Source organism: Ranitomeya variabilis, chromosome 3, assembly GCF_051348905.1.
Source record: "Ranitomeya variabilis isolate aRanVar5 chromosome 3, aRanVar5.hap1, whole genome shotgun sequence".
In the NCBI taxonomy this organism is placed as follows: Eukaryota; Metazoa; Chordata; class Amphibia; order Anura; family Dendrobatidae; genus Ranitomeya; species Ranitomeya variabilis.
Genome location: NC_135234.1, coordinates 634,953,037 through 634,967,964, shown reverse-complemented (window position 1 = coordinate 634,967,964; position 14,928 = coordinate 634,953,037). Strand labels below are relative to the sequence as shown.

The window sequence follows — 14,928 nt, the reverse complement described above, 5'->3', positions numbered from 1 at the left end:
CAAGAATTCTGTAACATGCCTCCAAAACAACGGAAATCCTTATGGACTCCCTTGTAACTAATAAACCTAACAAATAGGTCACAGAACAAAAGTCAAAGAAATAAAGCTTTTATTATGATGCATTCCACTAAAATCTCAATGAGGAGCATCGTACACCGAGGTGTGTATATAGGAGACACTTTATACAGGGAGTTACTGACCCAAATCAAGAGCTGCAAAGATTACTAAATACATCTGGAATCCCAGTACTGATTAGTGCTAAGTGGAGAAAGGATTGTCATTGAACCCCGGTTGGCAGCTGCGCCCCAACAACATTACGCCTTGTCTTCTTTTTATAGGAGCAATGGTGAAGCCCAGGCCCGCTGTGGTTGCCTTCCTGTATGTGTCGTGGAGGTCCTCTTTACACTCCTTGGTTTTGCTTTCTTATACATTTACTTGTCTTTGCACCCATTATTTGGGTCAGCATCTCCCTTTACTCATCACATGTATACGGGGCTGTCTAGTAATTATAGCTACTGTGTATAATATGCATAAATGGTGGACTTGAATCACGACCTTCACGTGCAGAGGCACACACGTAATTTTATTGAAATATATCCTGATAAAGATGACTCCGTTTTACACAAATCTGATTTTGTGCCCTATTATGTAGGATTAGCAGTTTGTGAACCTGCCACAGGTGTGTGTTGGGTGGCCCGTTCCTCATAGGACTTCAGTGGTCACCGATCAGACCCAGGGTACAATGCAAAGTGAACAGAGCCTCATTGAGTTCAGCAGACTGGAGATAGCCGGGTTATTATCTTGCGACCCTATTGTTTTAGCAAATATTCTGTGTGTATGGTGATATGTAGCTACTGATTACATGTAAAACGGATAAAACATACGATTCTATGTGCACAGTGTTGTGAGACTTAAGGGAGGCAGACAACCCCTTTAATAATCCGGCTTGGCTCTTACAATATGTGAACGCTGCAGTCGATCAGTGGCTGCCGCACTCATGTGACGTCCCCATGGAATGTTGATCCCAGCAGACCAATGGGGGCCCAGTGCTAACTACTGAGGAGTGAGCCAGTCCGGCAGGCTAGTGTCCATCTTTTTTTTTTTTTAAATAAGATGATGTACCATAGTGGACAATCCCTTTAATTTATTTTGTTACCTTTAGTTGGTAATAAATGATATATAACACTGATGTCTGGACTGTCTTCACTAACTCTGTTACCGTCCGACAGTGGCTGCCCTTGGAAGCTGTAAAATCAGGCAGATTGCATGTCAAAGCCGAGTGTTTGTCTCAGCTGACGGATCCTTCTCTGCTCGATCAGGTATTCCTACATACTGCATTGTGTTTCTAGTCTGTAATATACGGCTTCTGTCTCTGCATTGTTTGATACTCGCTTCCATTTTTTTTCTATTGTTAGTACTTCTAGCGGACTCGCTCCTGTCTTGCCCTGGCAGTATTATGCTCTTGCTTTATACAAGTAATAGCGTTCTGTTCTTATTGGCTCCTGTGACTTCTATGGTCTTTTTTATATACTTTCTTAGGTGCAGAAGGTGAACAGCCTCATTCAGTCAGCACAAAGTGAAGAGTTCTCCACTGCCCTTCTGTGTGTATATTTAGAGCGAGCCAGTAATTTACCGGTGAGTTGGTTATCATACATTTCTTACCTTTTATCTATGTTTCTCAAATCATAGCGGAGAGTTTAATAATTACATCTTACAAGCCAAATTTACTGTGCATTTTTAAAACCACAAAGGAAAGTGCAAAACATTGCTAATCAGCTGGCGAGTCTCCTGATTCATGTCACCTCTCGTCAACAGAGCAGTTCTTCCTATTCTGCTCTGCTCTGCATATGTCATGATGATTGACAGCCGGCTTCCCACAGTCAGTCAATCAGCATGACATCAGCAGAGACGCCCTGTCAGCAGAACAGAACAGAAAACGCTGCTCTTTCAACATGACGTCAACGGCAGCACAGGATACTCTGGCATGAGCAGTCCGTGACTGCTCTGAATCAGCAGAGACCGATGCGAGGGAGAACAGGCAAGTAGGTAGCAATTACGGTACCTGCCTGTTAGTTCTTAGTCCATAAGCAAAAAATAATAAATGTCGTGGATAAACCCCTTCAAGGAAGAATAAACTTGGACTGCTATATGTTGTAAATGCAAAAAAATGTGAGATAAGAGCAGCACACACATATAGCATTCACGTAATACATGGGTGTACATATGCTGTGGCCGATATGCAAACATATATTGACTAACACTAGAATTAGTGAGTACATAAATTCCACTATAGCTAGACATTTAAAAGCATGAGATAATTTGTTTACAGTTTTGATCAAAATTTAAAAGCCCCCCACCAGCAACAAGCTGACTTTATTTGTATGGGACCCTAAATTCTGCAAAGTCATCTCTGCAGGATCCAGCTATGATTTACTCTAATTATAGACAGTCTTAGAATGATGGGTGGGCAATAGGAAGCTTGAGCTTGGAGGTGGCCAAACCCCCCTATATTCTGTAAATGGCACCTAAGTGCAAGAGGGAAACCAATCCAGGCCTTTATATCTTAACTGGCAAGGCACCATACTAGAGCCCGTTATTGCTGTATGTTATAGAGCCCTTATGTGCACCACTTTCTGATTGGAAAATGCCATCCTCCTCTATGTATTTAAAAAAAAAAAAAGGAAACCCTTGGGGAAGATTTGCTAAGCTAATAGTGCCAAACCTCTGGTCAGACCCTTTTATTCCGCCTTGCTTAGCAAACTGCTGTAGTTTGGTGGGAAAGCTGTGGCTTCATACTAAAGACGGGCCTGGTTACAGATGCTATACCATGCAGTAAAAGTGTGCCAAAATGTTGGCGTAATGTAAGTCAGCAATACGTAGTGTAATGTTAGGGAGTCTGAGGCCCGATATTACCAAGCGGCAGTGTGATGCATTACCTTGCCTAGTGATCTGCCCCATAGTGTTAATCACTTTCTTCTGTTTCTCTTCCCCCTTACACTGCACAGTGTTTATATATTTAGCTGCTCTTTCTTTTCTACACTTTTCTTACTGTTCATCTTACTGTTTACATAGGTGAAGAAAGGGGCCAAACTTCCAAGTGCAAGTGCACAGATAACTGTGAGGAAAGCTTCCTACAAGACTAAGGTACTTCTTACACCCATGGTGTATACGCTTTTCTATTCAGCCATCTTTTCCACTTGATTATTTGCAGCGTACCTGTAATTGGACCTGTCGTCATCCCTTGTATGTCCATTATAGGAAATACAGGAATTCTTCATATCATTATTTTCTTAGACCTTTGTATTGTGCCATTCATTTAGAAGTCTACGAATAACTTGAACTGTGTTTGTGGCCAGTTTGGAGAAAGGTGTTGTCCCTTCACCATACAACCAGACATTGTCCAACCAGTGCTGACAGTGTCACTGTGGAGTCACACTCTTATTTGAAAGGGAAAACGGAAACTGCTGGTTAATGTATTGATAAATGTTCATGAGGAATAACAGAGGAACGATATTACACAGTGTTTGCTAAAAGGAGACATGTCCCAAGTGGGGACAGATCCTCCTTAAAGAAGCAATGCCATCAAAGTTTTTAGCATCTTAATATATTGCAATCATCATATTATATGGCAGTGTGTAGTTTCAGTTGCTCATTTTGCCTTTCTACCCAGGTAATTCTGCTCTGTTCTCTATGTAGAAACAGGAAGTCTCTTGTCCCTACATTTATCATTCCCCTCTTCATCTCCTAACCCAGCTGCTCCCCCCTACCAGGGACTTTTGCAGTGAATTATGATTCATACAGGGAAAATTGACCTCCTGTTTCTACATAGAGCTTAGAAGGATTCAGCTAGTCAGGTTTTAATCACGTGATGTCATAAACCTAATGGAAAAGAGAAGAATTGTCAGGGTAGAAAGGCATAATGAGCAATTGTATGTACACAGTGCTATATAATATGATTGTAATATATTAAGGGGATGAAAACCTTGATGGGAGGAGGAATGCTTCTTTAACCCCTTAATCCCATATGACGTACTATCCCGTCAAGGTGACCTGGGACTTAATTCCCAGGGACGGGATAGTACGTCATTGCGATCGGCTGCGCTCTCGGGGGGAGCGCGGACGATCGCGGCCAGGTGTCAGCTGACTATCGCAGCTGAAATCCGGCACTATGTGCCAGGAGCGGTCACGGACCGACCCCGGCACATTAACCTCCGGCACACTGCGATCAAACATGATCGCAGCGTTCCGGGGGCATAGGGAAGCATCGAGCAGGGAGGGGGCTCCCTGCGGGCTTCCCTGAGACCCTCGGTACAAGGCGATGTGCTCACCTTGTACCGAGCGTCTCCTCCCTGCAGGCCCCCGATCCAAAATGGCCACGGGGCTACTTCCGGGTCCTGTAGGGAGGTGGCTTACAAGCACCTGCTCAGAGCAGGTGCCGGGAAGCCTCCCTGCTGTGTCTGTGTGATTGCTAATCTGACACAGTGCACAGCAAAGTGTCAGATCAGCGATCTGTCACTTTACTGTAATATCCCCCACTGGGGCAAAGTAAAAAAGTAGACAAAAAAATATTTGTGTAAAAAAAAAAAAAAAAAAATATATATATATATATATATATATATATATATTGTTACAATAAATACATTCCTTTATCTAAATAAAAAAAAAAAAAACAATGAAAGTACACATATTTAGTATCGCCGCGTCCGTAACAACCCGACCTATAAAACTATCCCACTAGTTAACCCTTTCAGTGAACACCGTAAAAAAAAGGAAAAAGAGGCAAAAAACAACGCTTTATTATCATACCGCCGAACAAAAAGTGGAATAGCACGCGATCAAAAAGACGGATATAAATAACCATGGTACCGCTGAAAATGTCATCTTGTCCCGCAAAAAATAAGCTACAATACAGCGTGATCATCGAAAAAATAAAAAAGTTATAGTCCTCAGAATAAAGCGATGCAAAAATTATTTTTTCTATAAAATAGTTATCGTATAAAAGCGCCAAAACATAAAAAAATGATATAAATGAGGTATCGCTGTAATCGTACTGACCCGAAGAATAAAACTGCTTTATCCATTTTACCAAATGCGGAACGGTATAAACGCCACGTGCCCGAAAATGTTACCAATAAAAACGTCAACTCGTCCCGCAAAAAACAAGACCTCACATGACTCTGTGGACCAAAATATGGAAAAATTATAGCTCTCAAAATGTGGTAACGCAAAAAAATATTTTTTGTAATAAAAAGCGTCTTTTAGGGTATGTTTCCACGTTCAGGATGGCCAGCGGTATCGGCGCTAAGCCCCGCCCCCTTTCTGGGACGCGATCATGCCGGATGTGTTAACTCTTCACATCCGGGATGATCGCTCTCTCCCATAGCGCCCTGTGATATGCCTTGCGGGGACGCTGCGTCCCCGCAAGGTGTACGGACATGCTGCGATCTGAAAAGACGCGCAGCATGTCCGTAGTCGCAGGGCCGCCGCGTGCGGGTTTCCACGCATAGTGGAGACGGGATTTCATAAAATCCCCTCCACTATGCTGGAACATCTGGACGCTGCTTGTTTGACGCTGCAGCTCTTCTTCTGGTAACCTTGGTAGAATAAAACAAATTGGAGCTGAAGTAAATTTTTTGTGAAAAATAATTAAATGTTAATTTTTTCTTAAACATTCCAAAAATTCCTGTGAAGCACCAGAAGGGTTAATAAACTTCTTGAATGTGGTTTTGAGCACCTTGAGGGGTGCAGTTTATAGAATGGTGTCACACTTGGGTATTTTCTATCATATAGACCCCTCAAAATGATTTCAAATGTGATGTGGTCCCTAAAAAAAAATGGTGTTGTAAAAATGAGAAATTGCTGGTCAACTTTTAACCCTTATAACTCCCTAACAAAAAGAAATTTTGTTTCCAAAATTGTGCTGATGTAAAGTAGACATGTGGGAAATGTTACTTATTAAGTATTTTGTGTGACATATCTCTGTGATTTAAGGGTATAAAAATTAAAAGTTGGAAAATTGTGAAATTTTAAAAAATTTTTTTACAACTATCATGAAGTACAATATTTCGCGAGAAAACAATGTCAGAATCACCGGGATCCGTTGAAGCGTTGCAGAGTTATAACCTCATAAAGGGACAGTGGTCAGAATTGTAAAAATTGGCTCGGTCATTAACGTGCAAACCACCCTCGGGGCTTAAGGGGTTAATATAACATTGAACCTCCTCAGTAGGAAATTTTTTAGCTCACTCCAGATAAAACCAATGCACTGTTCTGCCTCATGCAGGACCTCGTTGGGACACAAGCTGTGTAGAGCGCTCCGATCCCTTCATGTTACTCTTGAAATTTCACTCCTATGTACTGTATATTATCATATTACCTTGTAAAATGCAGTGACACAGGTGCTCTTTTTTTCATCTGTAGTAATAATAATCATTTACTTAAGGTCACCACAAAGAACACTGAGCCAGTGTGGGAGGAAAGCTGTGTGTTCCTAGTCAAGAACCCCAAAAATGAGACTCTGCAGCTACAAGTTAGTAAGAAGATTATATTCTCAGGAGAATGTTTTACATAAGCCGTGTTTGAATATAAATGATCTACTTTACCTTGTCAGATGGTGATGTTGGTCTTTTTTTCCAAGGTTCAAGATGAGTCTAACAAGTCTCTGGGGTCTCTCACCATGCCACTCTCTGATCTCTTAACCGCGGAGTCCATGACACGTGATGGCTGGTTCCCTCTGACTTCACCAGGAGCAAACAGTGAGATTCTCATGAGACTTACAATGAGGGTGAGTCGATGTTCTCTCCACATTGCAGTCCAGGCATTAATAGATCCACAGCTTTCTGGCTTGTATGCACCCAAACAGACAGGAGAGGGCCCTGTGCAAGATCAGTATATGGATCTTTTGCCGTTCAATAGCTCATCATAATGCACAATTGCTTTACGGGTAGAAGTGGCACCCTTACCTCATGGGTCCATGTGCGGTTGCACTAATGGTATGTCTTTCCATGCTGTGAACTTTACTGGCATATATGCCTAAAGTAGTGTATATGAGTGATGTTACATGACAGACTTGGGCACAGTTCACAACAATAATAAATTAAAATGAATGTATCTTAACACTAAAAGAAAGCTTAAAAGCAATTGTGGAGAACCAGTTATACACTCTATCAACTATGCACCATCAATATAACGAAGATACTGTTCAAATGGTTGCTTTAAAATACATCTAGCTTATAGGAGTATTCATGTAGGAAAATGATCCCTTACCCATGGGACCACCAGAGATGGCAAGGTGCTGTGTTCAGCTGGTCTTCGGCTCTCCTGTTAGGATGAATGAAAGTGAAGGGCACATAACTGAGGTCTGCACTGATTCTCTGGATCAGTGGAGAATCTCAGCAGTCTGACCCCCAGTGATCAGATAGGTGATAACTTTCATACTTGGGGGGGGGGAAACTTTAACATTAGTAAATCCAAATTGGAGACCCAGCTAATTTAAAAAATAAGCATAGGGCTAAACAAGGGCATGCATAGAAATCATGAGGCCTCATAGGAGAAGTTCTAATTGGACCCCCCCCCCCCACACACACACACACCCCAACAAATAAAATAATTAATGTTCGGTAGGGTCACAGAAAAGCATATCTCACAACTTTGCAGCCTTTGCAAAGTAATTTTACTCCTACTGAAGCCAAGAATTGCACCCATAGAGTATGATGCCAACTAAAGTGCCTTCCAAATACTGTATCATACCCCCACAGTACCTTCCACTTGCACAGTATGGTGACCCCAGTACACTATCATCCCCCAACTGTGAACCCTACATAGCCCTCCATGCAGTATAATGGGCCTACATACAATATAATGGCCCCCAGACCTCACCACACTGTATAATGGCCAGCACTAGCCCTACACACTATGGATGGACCACACTCAAACCTTTACATTGTATAATTGCTTGCATGCAGTATAATGGCCCCACTTAGCCATCCATATAGTATAATGACCCCCATATAGCCCTCCATATAGTATAATGCACTTTCCATAGTCCCTCATGTAGTATAATGCGCTGCTCATAGTCCTCCATGTAGTATAATGGGCTCCCCATAGTCCTTCATGTAGTATAATGCACTACCCATAGTCCTTCATGTAGTACAATGTGCTCCCTATAGTCCTCCATGTAATATACCGTATTTTCCGCTTTGTAAGACGCACTTTATTTCCCCCAAATTTGGGGGGGAAATGGGGGTGCGTCTTACAAAGCAGATATACCGCTTACCGTTACAGGCTGGGATGAGGTGGTGTCCGCTGCCGCCCGCTGCTGCTGCCGCCCGCCACCGCGGTTGTCCGCTGCTACTCCGGTGCTGCGGGGGCTCTGGCGACATTTTGTGAAAGACCAGAGCCCCCCGGCAGTTCGTCCATGCGTTCCTTCCTGTATGACTGACTCGGGGAAAATGGCCGCCGAAATCTCGGGAGATGAGATTTCAGCGCTGAGATCTCATCTCTCGAGATTCCGGCGGCCATTTTCCCGGAGTCAGTCATACAGGAATACATGGACGAACTGCCAGGGGGCTCTGACCTTTCACAATATGTCGGCAGAGCCCCCGCAGCACAGGAAACAGCCCTGCAGCCCCGAAGCCCCCCCCGCAGCACAGGAGCCCCGCCTCATCCCAGCCTGCAGCACAGGAGCCCCCCTGCAGACTGCCTCATCCCAGCCTGCAGCACAGGAGCCCCCCCTGCTGCATAGGAGCCCCCCTGCAGACCTCCTCATCCCAGCCTGCAGCACAGGAGCCCCCCTGCTGCATAGGAGCCCCCCTGCAGACCTCCTCATCCCAGCCTGCAGCAATGATCCACTCCTGCCTCCAGCAACGACCCTGGGACCCTGATCCACCGCAGCCACAACCCCTGGTAAGTAATAAGACGCATGGATTATAAGACGCCCCACCAATTTATTAAAAAAAGTTTTTTCCTATTTTTCTCCTCTAAATTTGGGTGCGTCTTATAATCCGGAGCGTCTTACAAAGCGAAAAATACGGTAATTGCCACCAAATTGTAGTCAATGATTTACAAACAAAAAAAAAAATAACAATACTCACCTCTCCTCCTCGTTGTGAAGCGCCCGCTCTCAGTGCAATGTGACCTAATGGCGCCCGCGATGCGCTGAGACGTCAGACACTGAGGAAGATTGATGGAGGAGGAAATGTTAGCTGAAGCTCCCTCTTTCACCATTGCTTGCAGCTGTATCGACAGTGGATGCCAATACAGTTAAACTTGCGATGACGGGTGGTGGCGGGAGCTCGGTGTCGGCACTGCTGCCATTGGCGGTTTGGTACTGGTCCTAAACATGCTAGCATGAAAAACACCCCTGACTAATTAGATAAAATTTAACTTTTATTAAAAAACTGTTTAAAAACGGGACACACAACAAATACAACACCACACATCGGTGCACCCTATAAATCCATATCTATATACGGATAAATCCTGTTCTGTGTACCTGCCTGTTTGCAGAGGTTGGCACCCTATACAAATACCTACACGAGACTGGCGCCCCCGCTGTGTGGCGGCTAACCCTGTTCTCCTATTGTGCCCTACTGGTAAGTGCCAGCCACTACACTTTCACAACCAGGAAAAATAGTACCCCACAGTATAGATAAGAAAAAACACTGCATAAACATGCGTATACCTCTTGTCTGACTCACAGACCAGGAAAAAGGGAATAAAGTGCCTTATTTGATAAATATAGATTTGAAGTAACCCCTCTCACTATGCTGCACCTCCACTGTTCCCTGCCTACCAGCGGAGGTTGGCACCCTACTTGTCAGTTGATATGGCGCCCCCGCTCCACGGCGGCTAGCCCTAGAGAGCCCTGTCAATCTCCAGGTCTATACGATAAATCCACCACACTTGGAGCAGTATATTTCTATTATATTAAACACATAGATAAGTCATAAATATAACTGAAATTCAAAATAGCTTTGAGAGGGGTACTTATCCAGATTTCAATGCATAGGAACCTCTATGCGTTTCGCCACAGAAGAAGAGAGATATAGCGGGCACCACATAAATATTCAAAATCAGTTATCTACCACATGCATATAAAACAACACAGAAGAATAAGGCAAGAAAAGATGTGTCTCTCCCCTGAGGAAGACACTCTAGCAGCGTCGATACGCGTGGGGCCCTGGTTACCCCATGGACAGCACCTGGTAATACACTATTGCATGTGCAACTCTACCACCAATATGGACAGCACATGCCGGCCGTTTGCAGAGGGGTAGTGGTATTATCCACGAGGCTCTGTTTAGCTTGGACATTATTTGTATGGCGGCTTGGGTTAATGGGACTTTTTTTGCTATCAGGTACCAGGTGTTTTGGTAGTGTATTGTAATTTAACACAATATAGGGTTGGTAGGATGCATGGGTGTCATATTATATCTGAATAGGAAATGTATTGTTGTATTTCCCATGTCTTTACACCAAAACCTATGAGCTATGGTGATTGAGGGTATATACTGGGTCAGCTGGCAGCATTTTGGATAACGTATTTGATGAGATGTATATTTATTTGCCTGTATCTGACCAGGTTAATACCGTGTGTTTTGTATATGTATGCACTACCATGTATATGTTTTTCTATCTGTTTGGGGTGACCATGTTTGGGCTTTTTTAGCCCTTTCGGCTTTTAAATGTTTTTAATTGTGCTACTTGCCTTGCCTTTTTGTATAGTTGCAATAATAAAAGTTTGATATTCAGGTTGATCCCATTAGTGTGCATATCCTTTTCTTGCCTTATTCCTCTATGCGTTTCTCCCGATGGCTCCTCAGGAGGTTAGATATATAGATATTGCATGGCAAGTTTTTTGGCGGGTCCTGTTAATACAGATGCATGGTCCTAAACATGCCCAGAAGTTCTAGTTGAAAAGGCGGAGGCCAATGCATAGTCATTAACCATTTAATTAAGTGTAGTTACATAAACTTGCAAGTACTTTCAGTCTCTGCAAACTGAACAAATGCATTTTGTATCTTCCTGACAAAACCATAAATTGCTTTTTTTATACTGAAACTTGTGTTTTTTGGGTTTTTTTCAGGTTCTCTCTTCTCCCAATGTCAGTCCTGAGGTCCTAGCACTGACTCTTAAATCTTCTGTAACTCCAAGCCCCCCTAGCCCTCTGAATTCTACATTTAGCTTAGAGTCTGCTTTGGATAATAATGAGATCTCTACGGGGGAGCTGAGACACAGGCTGCCCAATACAAACAGGTGAGAACCACCATTCACACCCCTTGGATAGAGGTGGCCCTGTTATTTCCCTGGGTGAAGTAAGTATATATGTAAAGTAAGGTGCTTTGATGTTTATCCTAGAAAGATACATACCGTATTTTTCGGACTATAAGACGCACTGGACCATAAGACGCACCCCAAATTTGGGGTGAAAATTGCAGAAAAAAATATTTTTTATAAGATGGGGGTCCGTCTTATTGTCTGAATTTAAGATCTCTTACCTGAGGGCAGGCAGTGGCAGAGCAGGGTCACAGGAGGCATGGTGGTGGCAGAGGTAAGGTGATGCTGAGGTGCGGTGGGCGGAACGGCGTGCACCTGAGCAGGGTCCCATCCTGCTTAGGTGGGCGACGCCATGGCCTGGTGTCCATGGGGAGGTTGCAGCAGTGCTGTGGCGGCAGCAGATGTGCGGTCACTTCCTCAGGTGGCGGCGGCCAGGGTCCCTTCCACATTTGAGGTGATGCCACGGCAGTATTGAAGGAGAGCAGCAGAGCTGGGTGAGTCACGGTTTTCCCGGTGGCGGCGGGCTTACCGGCATTGTGGCGGCGACAGAGGTGCGGGGATGATGTGGCACGGTGACCGGTATGGCGTGAGCAGGGTCCCGTCCACATTTGAGGTGAATCCGCGGCCTGGTATTGAAGGAGAGCAGCAGAGCTGGGTGAGTTACGGTTTTCCCGGTGGCGGCAGCCATCTTTCTGAGGCCGCGCGTGCGCAGATTCAGTACTCTGCTTCCCAGGGCTTCAGGAAAATGGCCGCGCATGCGCAGATGGAGATCGCGGCGGCCATTTTCCTGAAGCCGAGATCTCAATCTGCTAACATTTTCCTGAAGCCCCAGGAAGGAGAAAACCAATCTGCGCACGCGCGGCCTCAGGAAGATGGCTGCCGCCACCGGGAAAACTGTAACTCACCCAGCTCTGCTGCTCTCCTTCAATACCGGGCCGCGGATTCACCTCAAATGTGGACGGGACCCTGCTCACGCCATACCGGTCACCGCGCCACATCATCCCCGCACCTCTGTCGCCGCCACAATGCCGGTAAGCCTACGTTCCAACTATAAGACGCATCCCCCATTTTCCTCACAATGTTTTTGGGGAAAAAGTGCGTCTTATAGTCGGAAAAATACGGTACATTTTTCCCTGATTCTTTGCACCGGTTAGAGAGTGGGGTGTGGTGAGACTTGTACGAGTGGCTTACATGTCACGTAGTGAATCCACAGTTCAGCTCTCATGTGTGCTCTCATTCAGGCTGCAAGAGCGGAGAACACATGTTGCCCAGTTGAAGTGGTTCATTGGTCCTATATAGTTAATGTTTAACCACTATGCATATTAGAAGGTAGAACATACTTTGTCAAAGTTTGCTACAATATATACAGTGCCTACAAGTAGTATTCAACCCCCTGCAGATTTAGCAGGTTTAATAAGATGCAAATAAGTTAGAGCCTTCAAACTTCAAACAAGAGCAGGATTTATTAACAGATGCATAAATCTTACAAACCAAAAATTTTTGTTGCTCAGTTAAATTTTTATAAATTTTAAACTTAAAAGTGTGGGTCAATTATTATTCAACCCCTAGGTTTAATATTTTGTGGAATAACCTTTGTTTGCAATTTCAGCTAATAATCATCTTTTCTAAGACCTGAACAGGCCGGCACAGGTCTCTGGAGTTATCTTGGCCCACTCCTCCATGCAGATCTTCTCCAAGTTATCTAGGTTCTTTGGGTGTCTCATGTGGACTTTAATCTTGAGCTCCTTCCACAAGTTTTCAATTGTGTTAAGGTCAGGAGATTGACTAGGCCACTGCAACACCTTGATTTTTTGCCTCTTGAACCAGGCCTTGGTTTTCTTGGCTGTGTGCTTTGGGTCGTTGTCTTGTTGGAAGATGAAATGACGACCCATCTTAAGATCCTTGATGGAGGAGCGGAGGTTCTTGGCCAAAATCTCCAGGTAGGCCGTGCTATCCATCTTCCCATGGATGCGGACCAGATGGCCAGGCCCCTTGGCTGAGAAACAGCCCCACAGCATGATGCTGCCACCACCATGCTTGACTGTAGGGATGGTATTCTTGGGGTCGTATGCAGTGCCATCCAGTCTCCAAACGTCACGTGTGTGGTTGGCACCAAAGATCTCGATCTTGGTCTCATCAGACCAGAGAACCTTGAACCAGTCAGTCTCAGAGTCCTCCAAGTGATCATGAGCAAACTGTAGACGAGCCTTGACATGACGCTTTGAAAGTAAAGGTACCTTACGGGCTCGTCTGGAACGGAGACCATTGCGGTGGAGTACGTTACTTATGGTATTGACTGAAACCAATGTCCCCACTGCCATGAGATCTTCCCGGAGCTCCTTCCTTGTTGTCCTTGGGTTAGCCTTGACTCTTCGGACAAGCCTGGCCTCGGCACGGGAGGAAACTTTCAAAGTCTGTCCAGGCCGTGGAAGGCTAACAGTAGTTCCATAAGCCTTCCACTTCCGGATGATGCTCCCAACAGTGGAGACAGGTAGGCCCAACTCCTTGGAAAGGGTTTTGTACCCCTTGCCAGCCTTGTGACCCTCCACGATCTTGTCTCTGATGGCCTTGGAATGCTCCTTTGTCTTTCCCATGTTGACCATGTTTGAGTGCTGTTCACAAGTTTGGGGAGGGTCTTAAATAGTCAGAAAAGGCTGGAAAAAGAGATAATTAATCCAAACATGTGAAGCTCATTGTTCTTTGTGCCTGAACTACTTCTTAATACTTTAGGGGAACCAAACAGAATTCTGGTGGGTTGAGGGGTTGAATAATAAATGACCCTCTGAAAAGACTTTTCACAATTTAAAAAAAAAAAATAAACAAAGAAATAACATTCTTTTTTGCTGCAGTGCATTTCACACTTCCAGGCTGATCTACAGTCCAAATGTCACAATGCCAAGTTAATTCCAAATGTGTAAACCTGCTAAATCTGCAGGGGGTTGAATACTACTTGTAGGCACTGTAAGTCTTAAAGGGAACCTGTCACCAGGTTTGGCCTATACTAGTTACGGCCATCACCTATCAGGGCCTATATGCAGCATTCTATAATGTTGTATATAAGCCCCCAACCTGACCTGTAAGAGAAGAAAAATAACTTTTATTATACAAAATGTAAAATTAAGAATAAAGAAAAAAGATCACTGCAATTACACTTAAAGAAAAAATACTGTGCTGTTCGATATTGTTATACTGAACTGTAGAATCAATGCAGGGCTGCGGTGTGCTAATATCTAGTAATCACTGATGGCACTTCTGCTGTCCGGGCATGAACAATTGATGTCATGCTGGTGTTACTAGGGTGCAGAAATAACAGATTGTAGGGAGCGTCCTCTCGTGATAATAGCTGGCACAGGTGCGCAGGGACTCGAGCAGGAGTGTGTCGGGATAGAAGCTAACGGCGGGCTCCGGTCGGAAGCACCGCCCTAGCAAAACTGCCGGAAAACGTGGCGTCACGTGACTGGTAAGGATGGGTGCCCATAGGCGTCAGATCCAACTAACGCGTTTCGAAGGATGCGGTCCTTCTTCCACAGGTTTTGTCACCAGGTTTGGCCATTACGAGTTACGGCCACTCCCTTTCAGGACTTATATACACATTCTATAATGCTGTATATGAGCCCCAACCCGACCTGTAAGAGAGAAAAAAATAACTTT

General features: G+C 44.4%; 1 protein-coding gene across 1 annotated transcript in view; it reads left to right on the top strand.

Annotated features, from left to right (window-relative positions):
- Positions 1–14,928, top strand: part of ESYT1 (extended synaptotagmin 1) — a 139,692-nt gene that overhangs the window by 109,295 nt on the left and 15,469 nt on the right. The window contains exons 21-26 of the mRNA XM_077297549.1: positions 1,230–1,319; positions 1,540–1,635; positions 3,073–3,144; positions 6,443–6,529; positions 6,638–6,784; positions 11,087–11,256. Coding sequence (XP_077153664.1) covers positions 1,230–1,319; positions 1,540–1,635; positions 3,073–3,144; positions 6,443–6,529; positions 6,638–6,784; positions 11,087–11,256 — 662 coding nt within the window. The remainder of the gene's footprint in view (positions 1–1,229; positions 1,320–1,539; positions 1,636–3,072; positions 3,145–6,442; positions 6,530–6,637; positions 6,785–11,086; positions 11,257–14,928) is intronic.